Source organism: Protopterus annectens, chromosome 15.part0, assembly GCF_019279795.1.
Source record: "Protopterus annectens isolate FY-2018-M chromosome 15.part0, PAN1.0, whole genome shotgun sequence".
Taxonomy (NCBI): Eukaryota; Metazoa; Chordata; order Ceratodontiformes; family Protopteridae; genus Protopterus; species Protopterus annectens.
The window spans coordinates 515230529-515251433 of NC_056749.1; the positions used below are offsets into that span (position 1 = coordinate 515230529).

At 38.6% G+C, this 20905-nt stretch overlaps 1 protein-coding gene across 5 annotated transcripts in view; it reads right to left on the minus strand.

The window, feature by feature from the left end:
• The window catches only part of GRIA3 (glutamate ionotropic receptor AMPA type subunit 3), a 2740455-nt gene that overhangs the window by 831630 nt on the left and 1887920 nt on the right, over nucleotides 1–20905 (minus strand). For all 5 annotated transcript variants that reach the window (XM_044057328.1, XM_044057327.1, XM_044057326.1 and 2 more), the window contains exon 8: nucleotides 6888–6992. In XM_044057328.1, coding sequence (XP_043913263.1) covers nucleotides 6888–6992 — 105 coding nt within the window. The remainder of the gene's footprint in view (nucleotides 1–6887; nucleotides 6993–20905) is intronic.

Below are 20905 nucleotides of genomic sequence, written 5' to 3' on the forward strand. Positions count from 1 at the left end.
AGATAGTCAATGCACCAACAAGGGGTTCAACCATACTGGATCTGGTCCTCACCAATATGGGAGAATGCTGCACACCCCCTACTGTAATGCCTTCCCTGGTAAGGCCAGACCACAAAATGGTCTCCTTTGAAGTAAAAATAAAACCTGGACTCCCAACTAAATCTGGAATATTCAGAAACTATTCTAAAGCTAACCTCCTGCTATTCAGTGAGAACCTGGCAAAATTTCAAGCCCCCATAAACCCTGAGAACACTGCTGCCTATGCAGAACTGTTCACAGAAACACTGTACAAGCATGTTAATAGCTGCATAGAGGCAGCTGTACTCACCAGGAAGAAGTACAGAACTAACTCAAAAAAACAAGTCACCCTGGTAGAATCACAAAATCAATAGGCTGTATAACAGGAGGAAGTAAATCATGGCAAAAAATTAGGAGGTGCAGCACCCAGCAGGACAAAAGCACTCTCATCAAACTAAACAAACCATTCAAAGGACAAATAAAGTCTACCAAAGCCAAATCTGAGTCAAGTTTGGCCTCCCAGGTCAAGCACAACCACAACGCATTCTTTAGCTATGTCCTATGAATCTAAAAGCCACATTATATATTTTGTATATACTCCATCGTATAGATATGGGACCAGACAGGCCCCCTAACTTTAAATTAGAAATATGTACCTTGTTATTGTATGACATTTAGCAACTACTAACTTACTATGGTATTATTCATGCCTGACAGTTGATAGTTAAAATATTGTTTTATCCATATTTTCTCTTTACTGAGTTAAAAGTTATTTTATTTTTAATATGTTCTTATTTGTCTGCCATTCTTCTTTGTGTGCCTTTCTCATTTTTATTTCATTCTAAATATGTAATTAAAGTGCTTATTTACAACTTACAGAAATAATGTACTCTAGACATAGACGTGTGCAAGTAGTGATTTGCATTTTGTTCTGGGGCATGGGCGAAAACTGGGGCTCAGTTCCTCAAGTGTGAGTTGTGATGCATCAGCTTTGTTTGGGGGAGGGGAGAACAGCACAGTGGTTTAGTGTAAAGACATCTGGTTCCAAGCACCAGGGTCCTTTGTTCAGATTCCGAGCTGTGAATACTGCCTACGTGGAGTTTTGTATGCTCTCTCCATCTACAGGGTTTTAATTTCTTGTAGTGGGTTTTTTTCACCTCCAAAAACATTCTGGCTAACTGGCTACCCAAAAGTGTCTGTATGTGTGCATGTGTGTGTTTCTACATCTATTTTATATATATATATATATATATATATATATATATATATATATATATATATATATATATATATATATATATACACACACACATATATATATATATATATATATATATATGTTTTTATATTACCCATCTAACTATATCATTTATCTATTTATCTATATGTATATAGTTATACACATGCACACACACACACACACACACACACACACACACACACACACACACACACACACACACTTGTGTGTGGGTGTTTCTATGTATTTATTAATCTATATATCTATATATCTATCTTTGTGGTTTATTTTCTGTATTTATGTTTCTAGTTCTTTAGTGATAGAATATTGATAAGCTTTGGTTCTTGAGTGAACTTGAGCAGGAGAATATGGTTATTACAGAATAAATAAATGTTGGCGAAGGACTAATCATCTTAAGGAGTATGCATCCTCTCTTAAAAAAAAAAGAGACTTAATTGCCCAGTACTTCAGCCATTCTAGTGAAAGCCTGCAAAACATTTGTGTGCTACCTTGTATATACAGTGCTGGCTCAGATGAATGGATGTATAATATGCTTATGCCAAGGTTGACAAACTGGTGCTGATGATGAGGAAAAAGGGAAAAGTAAGAGAATTATGGTATTTTGCAGTACGTCTAATGATGAAGGCTGCATAAAATAGTAGAATTAAAAAAATGCCTTAAGATGCAAGTCATAATTTTTTATTTTTTGCTGAGGTACTCCTCATATCTGGTTCAAATAAAGTGCATCAAACTTAACATTCAATAATTAGTTTACAGATTTGCTACAAGTTCAGACTTATAGTTTCTGTCAAACAATAACGGACCAGGTAACAAGTGAAGTTGTATTCTTATCAGTGCCCGATATATACTACCTGAATATCTACTTAAACTGATTAACCTTGGCCTGTCTACAGGGCTTGTGACTGATGCTTACAGAATAACCACTGCGACTCTTCTACAAGAGTGAACCCCCCCCCCACAGACTCAAGTAATTAAAACCACATTAGCCTCACCAGAGTTTTATGCTAAACGATGGAACTTATCACAGCAGAACTCATTTCCGGAGACATAGGCTACTTAACCGATCCAGATCCCATTTGATTTGATTTTGTGAAAGTCAGGTCTTGTCTCTTGAACCTAGTAAACATGTTTGCAAAAGCTACAGAAGCTTAGATACTGCCAGTATCATACTGGCCACTTTATGCACACTTTATGTCTTGACATGGCCAAGCATTTGAGACCATTTCCTATGCTGATTTTACTGAAAAGTTAGACAAACTTAATGCAAGCGTCTACATTGTTCATTGGATTACAATCTGCTATCCAATACATCCCAGGTTGTAAAAGTTGCTGATACCCTCTCTGGACATAAAATTGTAACTAGTGAGTTATCATATGGATCAGTACTAGGCCCGCTCTTGTTTGGCATTATTTCACAGATATCCAGGCTAATATCCCTGAAGTCTGATTGAGTTTGCTGATGACTGCAAAGTGGGCACTGACATTTGTTCATCCATTGATATAAACTGCTCGGAAAAGGGCTGGGATACGCACATACCTGGTGTACTTAAAATGGTCTCAAGCTAAATGCAAAAGAATGCAGAGTAGCATCATTCAGCAAATAAGGTTATCCAATATCATACGTTATAAGTAGCACTCCTCTTTAAATAGATACAGGCATAAGAGCCCTGGGTACCTATGTGGACAACTCTCTCTCTCTCATGTCATCATCATGTTTCTACCATAGTCAGGAAATCCTTCTATTTGACCCCGTTAATTTTCAGGACAATTCCTTCAAGATCCAAATAAATCGTATTACAACTGTAATCTTTCTTTATCAGCCCCATCATTGAATACAGAGCCCCCTTTGCCATGTACAAATCCAAACATACTACTTAACCAGAAAGACCCCAGTGATTTCTAACAAAAAATGAAAGGATTTAAATCCTTTGTCTATCCCCTCTTTATACTTAGCAGCACTTATAAGTGTAGCTGCTTAAACATGTATAGGGCCATGCCTCTTATGGTTCCTGTATACTGAGCATCAAAATGAATGCCAAATTGTCCTTTGGATAAACTTACTCCATTAACTGCTGTTTTTTTAGAAAAATGAAGAGGTATTACTGTACAGCATTACAAATTTTTGTGTAAAAGTGCAACGCATATCTTGTTTTGGAGAGAGTGTGTGTGTGTGTGTGTGTGTGTGTGTGTGTGTGTGTGTGTGTGTGTGTGTGTGTGTGTGTGTGTGTGTGTGTGTGTGTGTAGGATTGAACAAACTTGACTCTGTCATCCACCTTTACAATTTGTCTCTCTGGGTATATTTTATTAATGAAACCTTTTTCTAAAAATTCCACATATTAAGAATTCTGTTAGTTGAATGTCAGCACTATGATGTCTGAAGAATTCTTTAATTACCAGTCTCCTTTAAAACATTAATATTTCCCATTATTAGAATGCAAGCAGATTATTTGCCACTAGAAGGAATATGGTGATGTGTGTGCCTGCATTTAATTAATTTTAGTATTAAGAGATGCATGAAGTTTTAAAAAGGCAGTAGAATTAAAGCATAAAGAAATCACAAAATACTAGCGATGAGGACACAACGTGATTCTTGTGCCTCAAAATAAAGTACAGAAACATATATAACACTAAGAATTTACATTAAGAGATCAACACTCAGAAAAATGAAAATAAATATCAGCCACTGCAGGCATTTCTTCTCTCTCTTTTTTTTTTTAGACATATGACTGACGTTATCAGGCAATAATGATACTAATACACAGGGGTTACAGTCTTTTAGCACCCCAGTCCTGCAATACTCTGTGCTGTGTGAGTGGTGGTACTTCAGCAGACCAAGGCTGACACTGTTTTGGTGACCACAATCTGAAAGTGTAAACGTACTATTAAAGATATATGAAGCTTTTCCTCTGCATGGTAGAGAATGGGTCTGTGTAAGAGTTACTTTCAAGACCTGTGGATTACTAATTAATGCTACAGGAAGAACTTGCAGCAAGATTTGTCACATCTGATCCCCGAGAGGGGTAGGAAGTAAAATAGCCATATCTCTCTCTCTCTCTATATATATATATATATATATATATATATATATATATCTATCCGAGCCAGTAAGCAAACCCAAGTAACACTTGTGTGGATGGACATCTTGTCCCAGCACCCAAATATTAGCTGATTCTACAATTGCTAGCAACAAAGTGCTGTTATTAGTTATTTTTTTCAACTCCCTAGAACAAGATTCTGCCATACAAGGCTGTATGCTTAATTGTCAGCAGTGGTTAGATCATTAACATGCTTAAGGACTTTCTTTTTTTCTCTTTGCTGTTGACGAAACAAGGAGTGGTAACTTAAGGATGGCAGACTCCTTAGAATATGAAAACATTAAATATCAGTAGCTGCATAAATCATGATAAAAATAAGATGATGTCAGTGAAAATCTCAGTGCCTAGTGTCTACACAGGGGAAGAAGGAAAATAGTTACACAGATTACGGTGAACAAATGACCTTCTATTCTTCTCCTTTTGGAAGGCAGTGATCGTTGGTGCACTTCACGTTTGCATGGCAGGCTTTCTTTGTAAATATGTATATAAGTACGATTAAAAATAAACAGTCACTGGCAATAAACGTGTGCAGGGACATGATACAAACAAAGCAAGACCAAATAAAAAACCCAGCAGAAGAACACGACAGAATGTAAATAATATAATACGAACCAACTGAAGCACTAAAACAAAACCCTTACAATAAAAAACAATTTTAAAAGGGTTGGGAAGGTGGCCTAATGGTTAAGGTGTTTGCCATACAAACAAAAAGTGCAGCGTTTGAGTCTCACAACGGAAAATTGGCTAGGCTTAAAATGGCTTGTAAGGGCAGTTAGCCTAGTACTTATCTATGAACCTATGTCCCAGGGCAGATAGCCTAGTATGAACCTATGAACCTATAAACTTTAAAAAGGGCACAGTATACTCAAATCAAGGGGTGGCATAAGCCAAACACAATCAGGCTAGGCTTATAAATGCCCCAGGGCAGATAGCCTAGTATGAACCTATGAACCTATAAACTTTAAAAAGGGCACAGTATACTCAAATCAAGGGGTGGCATAAGCCAAACACAATCGGGCTAGGCTTATAAATGCCCCAGGGCAGACAGCCTAGTATGAACCTAATAACAGCTAATAGATACAGTGAGCGCTTTTGCAATCCAAAGATTGCTTCTTCAGACCGTACATTGCAACAATTCAGAGAATATATACATGATACATCAATTAATATTATTTTCTACCAATCAGCAGGCTTCTCTAATTTACCCACTATAGTACAGTCACGAAGTTAGTTTATAAAATGGAAGGGGTAAGGACCAAACTGCCCAAAATGTGTGTGTGTTTGTGTGTGTGTGTGATATCTTTTCTAAGTCATGCTTCTCACTGTTCACAAAATGAAATTTGACTCACTGCACTTATAAGAACTTAGGCAAAGCATTCTTTACAGGTCATGTTTCACAGGCATGTGTTAAAGCTCAGAGGAGTATATTCACATGTAATTATTAGAGGGAGGTAACTTAAAATATTCAGAGCCAGCAGTACTTGCTTTTATTATACATAGATATACTACTGCATCATTTTAAAATGTCTACACAGCTTCTGTAGAAAAGTATAACTTACATTTTGAAGGGAAAGAAGGGTAAAAGGCTTAACGTGGAGTCATGAAAGAGAGAAGGAGTGAAATGTAAATTCTTGAAGGTACCTCAGAAGTTATCAATATGCTTTTTGAAGCTCTACAAGACTGTTTATATGAATGGCTTTCAGTTAAAGATTTAAGCCACTCAAAAATGTTATGCATGGTGAGATCAAGTAAAAAAAAATAAAATAAAGCGTTCTAAATTAGACAAACATTATCACTTGTTTAAAAAGAGAGCTTGCCTCAGTGGACCAAACCACCTTCAGAAAGTAACCTCTAGCTCTTAGTTTCAATATCGAAGAGATGTTTTAACTTTACATGGGTTAAAAAAGTCAAAGTAAATGACTCAACTGGCAGATAAAAATTATACCCAAACCTTTTTTTGAATATTTCTACAAGAAAACAAGATAAGCTTCACAGGTTCATAGGTGAATACTAGACTAGCTGCCTACCCTGAAGGGACATTTTAAACCTAGCCAATAATCCGAGTCAGAATCAATCCCTGGTACCTCCGTCTATGAGGTGCAGATCTTAACAATTATGCCAAACCCACCCTCCACTATTGCTTCCTGAAATAGTTTAAAAGTAACAGGTTTTCAGATACGAAACATTTTGCATGAGTAATTTTGTAGTATTCGTAAGTGAGCAAAGTGATCAGATGATTTTTACTCAGAATGTCATTATTTTTCAACTGGAAACATATGCTTGCTATCATGAAGTGTTTGTGAGGGACAGTCTGTATGAATGACAAAAGTACTCAACTTCAGCAGTGAGAAATAACTTTCACATAAGCAAATTTTGTATCCAAAACTGCTAAACAAATGGAGTTCTACTACATTTTTTTAAACATTGCATTAGACTTTATGTCTGTTGTGAATACTTGGTTCAGATTTGGGAATTGAAATAAAATGCAACAATAAGAAAAAAAAGCGGTATACCTTTCGAGAACCCATAGGTTTCATTTCATATACATCAACAGTATAATTTGTTCTCCTTCCATAGCTGTCAAACTGTACATTTCCAGTCATTCCCTGTACTTGAACCTAGGAAGAAAATGCAAAAACATTTAAAAGTCTGTCCAGCAATATATCTATACACATCTGTCTAGAACTTTCTGATTTGGATAAATATAAATACCTGCTTACAGTAAAATGTTGCTTAAGCTGCAGGAACTTAAAATGAACCTAAACGTTTACATAAGACTCTTTGAGAGATACTATGCACACTACTTCCCAACTGCATACTGAAAAGAATCATCTAACAGTATTAATCTCTTAATAGAACAGATTGGTCAACATCACAGAATGTCATCCTCAGATAAAACATATTTAAAAATTAGCACTGATACACAGTTCTTACAGTAATATTGTTCAGTTCACAGAATACAAAAACTGCAGTAATATATGCCTTGTATTAAACTATGACAGTTCTTTCTATTTTGTACAGGAAAGGGTTTACAGTATATTTATACCACAGTTTGTAAAATGATGTTGTCAGCATGTTGCCTGCTTATTGAATATTTATACTGCAGTCTGTAAAATGAAATGTCAGCATGTTGTCTTTAATGCAATATGTACCGATATTATTATTAAATGTACTAGTACAGAAATAAGGCCATTGGCATCAGTGGGTCTTCCTTAAGGGAATACTCAGAATGAAGGATGCATTTTAAGTTATCTCTGAATTCTGTTAAATCTACTATAAAATTACCTTTAGCATATATTCACTAAGACTATGCATGATGAATAATAACATTTCTTGTAAATAAACCTTTCACTACAACAGAACTGTATTTTTACTTACATTAATGGAACAGCTGATTGCAGTATTGTATAATAGGGACACAATGCTGCAATGAGTAGCATCTTCACCTCACAAGAGGTTCTCAGGTTTGAATCTCAGATGGGGAGCCTTTTGTATGGAGTCTGCAAGTGGACAATCCAGCACTGTGGAACACTAGTATGTATAAGTGTGCCTTATATCACCCTAGAATTAAAATCAGCTATACAAAATAAGATTAGCAAAAATGGTGTACTGCAAACTAAATGACTACTGAGTCATTGCTGATGCACAGTGAGTAATTTCTACTGGCCACTGGCTTCTTTCACTGCTAAGTAAACTCCAAAGCACCTGAGGAAATTACTCTTTAAAAAAAAAGTGTATATGGTTTCGATTTTATTTTTATTCCTACTACTTTAATTAAACAATAGTACTAACTAAGTTTTGGGATTTTGGAGGGAAGGTAGGGTGGGGAGGAATACAAGCTAATAACATTCTTTGTTATAGTATAGGTTCCAGGCTTGTTAGAGTACAGAGAATGCCTTTGTGGGATTATCAAGTGTTTGTGCAATTGTAAAAGTGACTACAGTGTGTTGTTTGTGAACCTAGGACTTTTTGTTTAACTGCACTTTGCTTCTGACATGGAATCACATATCTCCTACAAAGAATGCTTGGAGTTTGTTCCTTGCTATGAAGCATATGTGGGAGTATCTGGACAGTACAATACAATGGCATTACTGCTGGCTTTCACAGAATACAGGGAAAATGTAAATAGTTGCAATATATGTAGTACAGTGATCAGAATAGCATAGGAGACAAGTCAATATTTATTTATTATTTATTTATTGACATTTGTTAACCGGGTTAGTCGAACTGGGCTTAGGGCTCATTTTCAGTGGAGACCCAAGGAGAAAAGCCCCATTATTAGACAGTTTTAGAAAAATCATGATTCAAAAGAATGTCTTAGTGCATACATATATGCCTCTACTCATCACTCATCAGACCCATCATAGAGTACAACGCCCCATTTAGGATGTACCTTACAAGACACCTGCAACAGCTGGAAAGACCACAGAAGTACCTCACCAAGAGGATCACTGGCCTCAAACAGATGCCCCATGCAGCTCGACTGAAGAAACACCAGCTGTACTAGGTTGCATACCGCCTACTCAGAGGTGATCTCTGCCTGACATACAAGGCCATGTCTAACCCAGAATTGATGGACAGCTCCACCTAAAGAAAACCTTATCCCCTCGAGCCACACGGTCTAGGGATCTAAACCTCACCTTAACAATAAATAGGACATGCTGGAGGGATAGATTCCTGTCCCAGAGACTTCCCATGCTTTGGAACAAGATTCCAATCTACATTAGGCAGAGCTCCTCGCTAACACTCTTCAAGAGAAACCTTGATGAGTGGATGGGAAACAGAAAGTTTACTCCGGGGATCACTTCAGTGGCTCTGCTGGACAGAGGCACAGGGAAATAATCTAAGGGGGTGGCAGATAGCCTAGTACCTACCTATGAACCTATAATAGACAAAAATTCTAAAACAGATAATATTACATAGCAAGAATAAGAACATAGTAAAATACAAGCATCAGTCTATATATACATTATTATTTACATAGTAAATAAAAAGTCACCAGAGAATATTATATTCATTGTTTAAAGCATTTAGCACTTGCTGTCTTACATGGAGATGTGGGAGGGAGATGAGACTAGAGAAATAAAAGTTTTACTTTTGGTGGGTGAGATGGAGCTTATGTTGGATCTTGGCAGGGGCAAGAATGGAGTTAAGTAGATAATGTTTTAGTTCATTTTTAAAGTATAGGGAGTGGGTGATGGAACTATGTGTAAGGGGAGTTTGTTCCAAGCAAGGGCAACAGAGTGTTTGTATATTAGTTTGCCCACAAGTTTTCTTGGGATGGTAGATTTCAAGTAGCTGCTGGTTAGATGTGTGGAGGGTTCTAGATGGTATATAGGTAGAGATAAAGGATGACAGAGATTGGCCGGATGAAGGTTTGTAATGAATGCAATGCAGCATTTGAAATTGAGATAGTTGGAGTTGATGGGAGAGCTCGAGCCACTGCAGAGAGTTTAGAGCAATGTAATGATGAGCCATGTATGGAGTGTTTGTGACAAATTTTGCAATTTTGTGGTAAATTTGTTGGAGTTTGTTCAGGGTTGTGGTTTGAATGTTAGTGAGTACTGGGGCGACATATAGGAGGGAGGGCAGGAGGTATGCTTGTGCTAGTGTGAGTCTGGCATTGGGGGTTAGAAATTTTTTGTTACGATAAAGTAACCACAGTTTCTGTTGAGTTTTTTTAATACATAGGAGTATGTGCAGGTTGAATTTGAGTTATCATCTATGATGAGTTTTGTGTGGCTATTGGGTTTGATAACCGTGTTGTTAGAAGACTTGATAGCAAATGTGGACTTATGGTTAGTAAGAGATTGGGGCAGGAAGAGTAGGAGTTTGGTCTTTTTGGGGTTAAATATAAGTAGACTTTTTCAGTGGATAGAAAGGCTTGTTGGGTTAGGGTATGGAGTTTGGAGATTATTTGAGATAGAGATGAGTGTTGAGTTGTCAGCATACTGGATGAGAGAAGATTGATTGCAAGATGAGTAGAGATCATTGGTGAAGACATAGAATAGGAGGGGACCCAAGATGGAACCTTGGGGTACTCCAGTTGGCACAGGAAGGAAAGGTGAAAAGGATGAGAGTCATTTGATAGATTGTTCTCTGCCAGATAGGTAGCTACTGAACCAAGCTAGGGAGGAAGAGGATAGGTTAGGTTTAGCAAGTTTAGATAACAACAGAGTATGAGAGACTGAATCAAAATCTTTGGAAAGTTCAAGGAAAAGGCAGGATATGAGTTTGTTGTTGTCTAGGGCTTTGGCAATGGTATGGGTAAAGGACAGGGCGGCAGTTGTGCTGTGATTGGGACAGAAGCCATGCTGAATGGAAGTGAGAAGGTTATGCTGGAGGAGGTGATTAAGAAGTTGAGAGTGAATGCATTTTTCAAGTATCTTTGAGAGGGGGATAGAACGGCAATGGGTCAATAGTTGCCAGGGTCAGTGGGGTTTCCACCTTTGTGAAGAGGAATAGTGAAGAAGGATTTCCATAGGGTAGTCATGGTGGATTCTTAAATAGATCTATTGATTAGTATGGATATAGGCTAGGCAACAGATTCAGTGGCTAGTTTGAGGAAGGTAGGAGGTAGATTGTCAGTAGAGGGAGAGCAGGGTTTGAGCTTAAGAAGAAGAGATTTGATGTAGGAGGTAGAAACAGGGTGAAAGATGAAGGCAGTTTGGTTTGTAGGGTTGGGAGGGGTAGGTATGGCAGTAAACTAGCTTTTACTAACACCATAAATCATAACCGTAACAATAATCACATAGCCTCAGTCCTCTTCTTGGATCTTTCCAAGGCATTCGACATGGCTGACCACCACCTTTTAATGCACACCCTGCAAACTTTGTCTAGATTCTAAAGCCCTTCAGTGGTTTAAATCCTACCTCAATGGGAGACAGCAGGCTGTTCTTTGGCAGAACAAGTTCTCTAACCTACTACCTAACCCCCTTGGAGTACCACAAGGCTCCATACTAGGGCCCCTGCTGTTTTCCATCTTCATTAACGACCTGTATACTGTCATCCCAAATGTCAGCTGTATCCAATATGCTGATGACTCTACCCTGATCTGCTCAGCCACATCTCCTACAGACTTATGGTCTGCTACCCAGTCCACCTTTAATACTATAGAAAACTGGCTCTCTGAACATCGTTTGATACTAAATCCCCAAAAAAACTAAAATGCTGTTATTCTCACCAACACAAAGGTCTGCTGCTTTTACCTTTACCATAAATGCAAACAATGACACAATAATCTCCCCTGACTCCTCTACAAAACTATTAGGTGTCATTATTGATAATAACCTAAAATTCAACCTACATGTAAACCAATCGATCAAAACCATCAATAAAAACTAGGGTCACTTTACAGAATAAAAGCCTTTCTAACCCCTCCAGCCAAAATTACCATAGCTCACTCTCACCTACTTTCAACACTTCTATATGCATCCTCCCTACTCTCTAATCTAAACAAGCATGCACTTAAACTCTCAACCTGTTATAATCACATTGCCAGGTTTGCCACTGGCCTGCCTTTTAGGACACACCACTGCATCAATCTTAAACAGCTTGAGTGGCTTGAACTACCCAGTCTAATCCAATATAACCTACTAATTATGGCTTATAAATCCTTTATAATCCGGATAATACTCTGCTAATTAAAAATCTTATCACCCCTATAACAATCCGCGACTTCTTTAATCCCCTAACAGACTACTAATTCAGACAATCAAAATTAACAATGCAGCCGGTGATTCTCTCTTTGCAAACTCTGTAGGCAGAGCCTGGAACTCACTTCCAGCTGATACTACTTTGCTCTCCTCCCTTGGCCAGTTTAAAACTAGACTCAAACATTTGGCACTAAACTGGCTTTGCCTCTGCAACAAGCCTGGCTAACTCTAATCAAGAATGTGTAAAATCTATTAATCAGCTTACTGTTGAATTTACCCCCGACTTTCACCAGGTAGTAACTCTACCCTGTAGAACTTATTTATTCATGTTTGCTTATGTAATCTTTGACTATACCATATTTGTAATATGTTTTCATTGCTTTTATTGTATTTGATTTCCTTGGAGCTTTTCGCCCTGGGCCTCTTCTGAAAATGGGCATGAATGCAGTCAGACTATCCCAGTCAGCAAATGTAAAATAAATAAATAAATAGTGCTACAATTTGAGGGTAGGAATTTATGGATGGTGTCAACAAAGTGATGATTGAGGAGGGTAGCAGTTTCCAGTGGGGATGTGTTTGGGTAAGGGGAGGGGTTTGCGGGACAACCAGGAGAAAGGATGTTGTTTAGAGTAGTCCAAAACCTTTGAGGGTTGGCTTTGCTTTTGAGCTGGGCGGTGTTATAGTAGGACTTTATGTCATTTGTAGTTTGTTTTTTAACAAGGTTCCTAAGTTGTCTATATTTGAGTAGGAGGGGTGGTTGCTTAGTTTTGGTCCAGGCTTTACAGACTCTATCTCTTTTTTGCATAAGGGACCTAGTTTCTTTGGAGAGCCATGGGGCATGGTTTGATTTTATTCTGACCTTCCTGGAGGGAGCAAGAGATTTTAAAGTATTCAGGAAGATGCTGTTGAACATGCTTACAGCATCACTGAGAGGGATTTATTTAAGGACTGACCAGTCTATACTGGAAAGATTAGAGTTGAATTGGGAGATGTTAAAGTGGGATAGTTTGCCACAGACTCTGAAGAGGTGGGATTTGTGAATTTGGGAGGTGTATCTTAAGACAGATGTGGGATTTGTGAATTTGGGAGGTGTATCTTAAGACAGATGTGGGTAGATGATCACTAAGAGAATCAGGTAGAATGGAGGGGTTGTGGTAGTGATGGGGTATAGTTGGTGAGAATCTAGTCAATTATGGAGCTGGAGCATGAGTTTTTGTGGATGCGTGTGGGGGATGAGATCAGTTGGTGGAACCCATGTAGGCTGATACTAAGTTCAGGAGAGTCAGTAGTAATTTTGGACCAGTCAATGTTGACATCTCCTACGATAAGGGTTTCGTAAGGTATAGTGTCTAAAAACCAGGACAGAATGTTCTCTAGGATGGATAGATTGTTTCCTGAAGGGAGATAGATGGAGGTGACAGCAAGTTTCTTATGAGGATTAATGTGGCAGTTGAGGATGATAACTTCAGCTGGGTGAAAGTCAAGAATAGGAGAGGGGAATGGTGAGAGGTTTAGGCTATTGGTGTAGAAGATGGCTACACCACCCCCTTTTTTGGGAGTCGGTCAGATAGAAAGATATTATAGCCAGGAGGGAGTATTTCATCGTTTGCGATATGTGGTTTGAGCCATGTTTCAGATAAGGAAAGAATGTGAGGAGTAGAATGAGCTATCCAGGTATGTAGCTCAGTGACTTTATTTGTTAAGCTTTGAATGTTTAGAGATAATATAGTTAGATGTTTAGATAGGGATGAATTATGTGCATGAGGGAGGGATTGGTGGGATGTGTAAAGTGAGGGGAGGGGAGGGGTGGATGTGAGGGGTGTGAGGATGTGGGGACAAGGAGAGGGGCATAGGTTTGGGTGGATGTCACCAGAGCAGAGAAAAATGTATGTGAAATGGGACAGGGCCATGATGGGTATACATGCTTTAGATAGCTTAGGTTTAGACTTGTGGGTAGGTCTAAGGATTTGAAGTATATGGAGTTTATGGAAACTTATAGTGAAGAAATTGAATAGATTTGGTGAGATAATAAATTAAGTTGTTTGAGAGGTATTATTTATGTAGGTGGTAGGAGAGCATGTAAGTGGGTTGCAAAGGAGGGAGTGATAAGATGTTAGAGCAGAGAGAAGGAAGAGGAATAGAGAAGAAATGAGGAAGTTTTTTAGGTTGTAGTGTGTGCAGAGTGGTAGGAGAGTGACTTGAAAGTCAAAGGTTGGTATGTGAGGTAGGGAAGAGTGAGTAGGTGATAAGGTGGGAGGGACTTTCGACAGGAAGTGTTTGGTTATTGGATGATGTGACAGGAAGGGGAGGGATAGTTAGCTATAAAGGCAATTGTAGTGGGGGGTGGGAATGGGAGTAGGGTAGGGGAGCGAAGTGAGCCTGAGCACATTGAGGGTGAACAGAGCGGGGCTAAACCCAGGAAGAGAAGCCTCAGAAAATAATCAGAAAAGCACATAGGTTTGTCAGAAAATGTAGGCAGGGGGGTTAGTACCTGCTCAGAGACCAAGTGACTGAAATTAGGTCTGCAGAAGTGGGAAAGCAAAGGTATACAAGTATAGTAATGGGAAATAGCCAGGGAAGTGAGTTAGGTGAGGTAGAAAAATACAAGAGTAGAGTCTATAGCCAGGAAAAGGAGGGATTCCAGAAAAACAAGAGTGGTTACCAGAGAACAGAACGTGGTTAGAGGGAGGTTAGAAGAGTGGGAGAGCTGGAATAGATAGGGAAAACAGCAGGGAGCAGTCTGCAGATGTATAACACAGTAGCCACCACAGGAGCAATGTTAAGGTACAGGTAACAGCTAAAACCAGTTAGAGATTAAGCAGGACATACTTAAACTAGTCATAAACTTTGCAGGGAAACTCCACGAAGGGACATGACTGCAGGTATTTCCAGGCAGGGTGGGTCAATGGGTTTGGAGAACCAAGGAAGTATGTTGCTAACCTGAAAAAGAAAGAAGGCAAAAGTGAGACACAGGGGAATAGGGGAGTAGTAATTCTTCAATATTAGAAAGGACTAGGCAGTAATAGGTAGTGATGGTAGTATTTTTGGGTATTTTGTGAAAGTTAGAAGTTTAAGAGGGGAACTCTGGGTGGAGTTGGGGAGAGGAGTGCAGGTTTGAGTTACAGGGATTGAGAATGGTGTGTGGAGTGTGAGTAGGGTGAATGCAGTAGCAGCAGTGTATGGGGAGTAAGACAGAGAAACAATGCAAAACAACAATGCAAGAACACAATAATGGTGCAAGAAAACAGTGTAAGCTATTTAGAAACACATACACATTGTTGCATAGTACAGCAGCAGATTTGGTCAGCAAGTAATAAGTAATCTTCAGTGTACCACAACAGCAAACAGAGATTGGTCACAGGTCACACACAGCATAAATGTGATAAGGTGGTGAAGTTTCTTACAAATTCAAGTGAGTCACACAGGCAACAACAGCAGGATCAAACTCAAGAGAAAAAATTAAGCAGTTACCAGGAAGAATACAGAATGAAAAGAAATGCACAACATTAATGTGCTATGGCAATGCAGTCACTAAGCATTTCAAGGGATTTAAACAGGCATCCCACAGTCAAAACTCAAAACACAATTGCAGTAAGCAGTGACTCACAATACAAGCAGCTAACTACAGAAAAGACAAATTACTGTTGGTTCAAATTAAATGCTCGGCTATGGCGCCTCATGAGGGAAAAATAAAGCAGCTTCCAGGAAGAAAACAGAAGACAGGAACAGACATTCAACAGTCAAAGAATCAAAATACACTCTCAGTAAGCAGCGACTCAAAATACAAGCAGCTAATTACAGAAAACAGACAATTATTGTCAATTCAAATTAAACGCTTGGCATAGCTGAGCTATGGCAGTGTAGTTGCTAACAATTTTCAATAGAACTAAGCAAGGTTAAAAACAGTCAGTACAAACTTCAGGGGCAGTAAGCTGAAAAGCAAGATACCATTCTAAGGCAGTTAAGCAAAACATAGGTGCCTCAAGAGGGAAAATAAAGCAATGTTCGATAGAACTAAGGAAGGTTAAAAATAGTCAGTACAAACTTCAAGGGCAGTAAGCCGAGAAGCAAGACACCATTCTAAGGCAGGTAAGCAAAACAATGGCACCTCAAGAGGGAAAAATAAGGTGGCTTCCAGGAAGAAAAACAGAAAAAAATGCACAACATTAGAGTGCTATGGCAATGCAGTCGCTAAGCTTTTAAGTCACAGTCAACAATCAATATACAACTACAGCAGGTAGATTACTATAGAAGGACAGGTGTTTTTGTTTGAAAGTGAACGCTTAACTGAGCTATGGCTTCTCAAAACAGTTAAAAAGAAACGCATAACTTTAATGAGCTATGGCAATGCAGTCACTAAGTATTTCAAGTGATTTAAACAGACATTCAACAGTCAAAGAATCAAAATACATTCACAGTAGGCAGCGACTCAAAATGCAAGCAGCTAATTACAGAAAATAGACAATCATTGTCAATTTAAATTGAACGCTCAGCATAGCTGAGGTATGGCAGTATAGTCGATAAAAATTTCAATAGAACTAAATAAGTTAAAGCAGTTAGTACAAACTTCAAGGGCAGTAAGCCGAGAAGCAAGATACCATTCTAAGGCAGCTAAGTAAAACCAAGATAGAAGGTTACAGAGTCAATAAAAATGCTGCTCTTATTGTTGTTATGTTCTGTAGAAGACTAAAATACACAATTTCCAGTGTAAGGGGCACAAGTAATTAGGCTCACCTGTAGGTAACCACAGCACACCTCAGGAATGCTTGTGGAGAGTGGCAGAGAGAGAGAGTAAAGATGGCATTGAGGAAAAAGCGTGCCACAGTTTAAAAGGGCACAAAGGAGTATGGGTGGATTACATCATACTCAAAACTGGGAAGGTGAAAGAAATAAGGTAGGAAACAATATCTGCATAAATGTGGTAATGTTGCCCCATAGGTATCTCAACTGTCCAGATTTTTGCCTAATATTTTTGGTAATAGTCTGTTACTAATAAAAGTTGTGTTTTTCTTGCAAATCACTGAGGATTGAAGTCACTAAATCATGACTGATATTTGAGTTTCAGACTTCACAGCCTTCAGAAAATCCATGCTAACACAAAACCTTTTATATTATCAACTTTCTAAGCTTATAACAGCAATATTTAAAATGTGTCCCTATTTTTGGGCCTTTGTCCCCACATTATTTTTGGCTTTGTCCAGATATCTTGTGCTAGGAGGTTGAGAGGTATGCCCATAGGAATTCTGCATACAGATACAACTAAAACCATAGTAAATATTTTTTCATGTAGTATACATGTTTCCTTTTTAACGATTAGCATTTACTCTGAAATTACATAACTTGTTCATCTCATTCCTTCCCTCAATCCTCTCTCCTCCTCCTGAACATTATTCTGCATGCATTGTTCCTACAGATCCTATTTACATGTATGTGATTTGCCTTACATCTTACCCCCAATTTCTCTCCCTTTCAACAGTCTGTAGTTTAATTATAGCTGGTTTAGATTTTGATGTCCATTTTCTAGTAACTGCTTTTTTGGCAGCCAGTAGCATTAAACTTAGTAAGGCCTTATTATGTATGGGCAATGCAGAGCCTATGCCCCTGCTCAAAAGAATAATTTCCTTAATTACAATTTGATTGCCCAACATTTCAGATAAAACACCCTGTACAGTATTTGTAAAATCTGCCAAATCATTACATTACATTCACACATTACATTCATGTATAGCCACGGTGGTGCAGCAGTAGCGATGTTGCCTCACAGCAAGAGGTTCTCCCGTTCGATTCTCGGCTGGAGCACCTTTTGTGTGGAGTTTGCATGTCCTCCCCACGGTTGAGTGGCATTCAAAAGACATGCGTAGAATGAGCGTGCTTTCACTGAAGGTTGGGCATCGAGCTGGCACCTTGGCACTGTAAAAATATACTGCCAATCATTAGCAGGCCAGAGTTCCGCTGTGGCGACCCCTAACAGGGAAAAGCCGAAAGAAGAAGAGCAATAACAAGATTCACACAATGCATCTAGTCTCTTCATAAATGCAAGAGACAGAAATATGCTATGGAAGAAATGAAAGAAAGCAGTTGCAAGCATGAAAGCCATGCAATTATGGGACTAGTGCCTTTTAAATCTGAAGAAATGGTTTGACAGTGAAGGATTTGTTACAGATAGAACTCAAAAAAGAAAAAGTTCTAGTACAGAAGGTTGTACTAAAAATAGAGTTAAGATGGGTGGGGTTTGAATCATCCCAAGGGAGGATCCAACAGATTTTTTGTATTATTTACCAGAAATGTTTTTCCCATCCCAAAAGGGAAATGTCATTAAAACTGTTTTTGTTTATGATTTTATGGCTTCAGAAGAACTAAAGAAAAGCATGGCATATCACCATCTTGGCAGAAAATATCCCATTGAATGTAATCCCCCCACTCCTACCTGTCTTAGCTGAATAGGGCAGAATGTTTTTGTATTAGTTTGCTATAATATAAGATGACAATATATGTGAATAATTATTTCACCCTTGTAGGGTGCAAGGTATGAGAGTGAATCCCCAAAATAATTTATAAAACTGCCACCTATGGGTTCAGCATGTACATGTTTTGACAAGGTTGAATCATTTGTGCAATGCATTCTTATAGTGAGTCCAGGAAATGTGGCCCCCCAGAAGGTGAGAGAGATGAAAGTGTCTGGCACCATAGTCACGAGGAGGTAAATGAGCACACAGAAGAAAAACAGTAAGATATGCTGCCCTTCAAGACTTAGCACTACAGTAGTATAAAGGGCCATTGCTCAAAGGTGTTTACAAACAGTCCAAATGCTCAAAATAGGTGACAGATTGATACAGATTATTTATTCTTAGCTGTTTTGTACTCTGTATGGCATCTGCAAATTATTCCTGTATCCAACTGGAATATCCCATGGTGCTCCATGTGACGACCCGCCACTGGACCAGTAATCAAGGAGCCTCGATCCTCACCAAAGGCAACAGTGTGAGATGTTCACTGAGAGGATGACAAGTACATACACAGAGCAAGTGCAATTCAGCAACAGAGACAACAGTCAGTCTGGGGCTGGTTCCTTTACTTTTCTCCAGATCCCCAATAAGACTCACCACTGGCACAGCTATAGAGTTGAGTCCTTAGCCAGGTTTCCAAGCAAAGTCCTCAAACCCTCTCTCTGTCCAGCCAGTGCTTTGTGTTCCTTTCCAAGTAGCTGACATACACACACACACACACACCTGGGAAAGGCTGGCACAGGCTTACTAGCTATGCTCCCTTTTGCCCAGAATATAAGGTAGTTTTCACTGCCACCAGAATTATTCTGCCAGCTACCTTAAGGCCTTTAACAAAGGGTGTCCAACCTTACTGTGTAATATTAATATTAATACAAATGGTAGTTTGACCAAGAGCAAGGCTATTAGGAGTGGCCCACACCGTGTCACCAAATAAATATGCAAGTACTCTCAAAACTAAAATATCTCTACATATATCAGCCACAATGAAAGGATTAAGTATATTTAATAGTATATTAATACAAGAACAAGACAATACTGAATATATATTCACAGTAACATCAGAGTTCAAAACCCACAGGAAATATTTAAATAACACTGCAGTACAGGCTCACACAAATAAAGAAAAAATCGAAACTAAGCTTTATTATATTCCTGACTGTATCTAAGAGAGTTAGACTGTTCCCTAGAAACTTACTTCATTAGAGCAAGGCAGATTATGTGGTGAATGGTTCTTGTCAGATCCAAGACTGAATACAGAATGCTCTATCTCACTAAGACACTTCTCAAATTAACATCTAAAATATTACTGCTGGGATAGGTTGCAGGATGACATCATTTCTGGTCATCTGACTTCTAGTTCCCAGGCCAAAAACCCCATTGCTAGAAGCTGGCAGCATTTACCATCTATCTGTAAAAATATACAGACAAGGGCTTTTCCTCAGATCTTTGGCAGATGTTGGAAATCATAAAACAATTGCATTCCTTCATGCCCTAAAAGTTGCAATTAGTTCACTCCAAGGGCAATACAGAAAGCTTCCTAGTACATACCTTGTCTCCCTAGCTGCACTGAAAACTTGAGAGATAGCCTCTTTATTGCATCCTATAAGACAATTTAATTTCAGATATTTTTCAAAAGTTTGCTGGACTGAGGTTAACCTCCTGTATTCCAGTTTCCACTGATAAAATACATAGATTTAAACAGTTACAATAGTGCATGCGCATTTCTGCTCTCTTCCAGTAGGGCACACTGTGGTTACATTTCAAACACTCTACAAAAACCTTTTCAATACACACATCTGTACAAGCAGTTTGATATACATGTGACATACAGTTCTAATACATTTGTAACACAAGCATCTTGTATAAATAATTTCGATATTGACCAATGACATATTATTTACAAAAATCCAGCTAGCTGTGCTGGCAGTATCTCCTTTTGTCACACTCCATTTCTCACCTGCATCCCAAACATAAACTGTAGGTGAATTGGTGACCACCAAATTATACAAAGGAGTGAGTGCATGTGTATACGTGTGTATGTACGTGTTTATGTTTAACTGTGCATGTATTTCCTGAGATAAGCTGTCACCTTGTTCAGAATTAGCTCTTGAACTGAGTGATAAGGATTGGTTTTGGTTCCCTAGTGACTCTGAACTGGATTAAAACAGTAACTGGAGAATGGATGAATGAAAAACTATATACCTATAGATATGTGTGTGTGTGTGTGTGTGTGTGTGTGTGTGTGTGTGTGTGTGTGTGTGTGTGTGTGTGTGTGTGTGCGAGCACACGCGTGTGTAGTGCACAATGATGGTATTTGTAGGAAGCAGTAGAAAACAGATTTACTGCTCATCTTTTCTTATAATGTCAAGA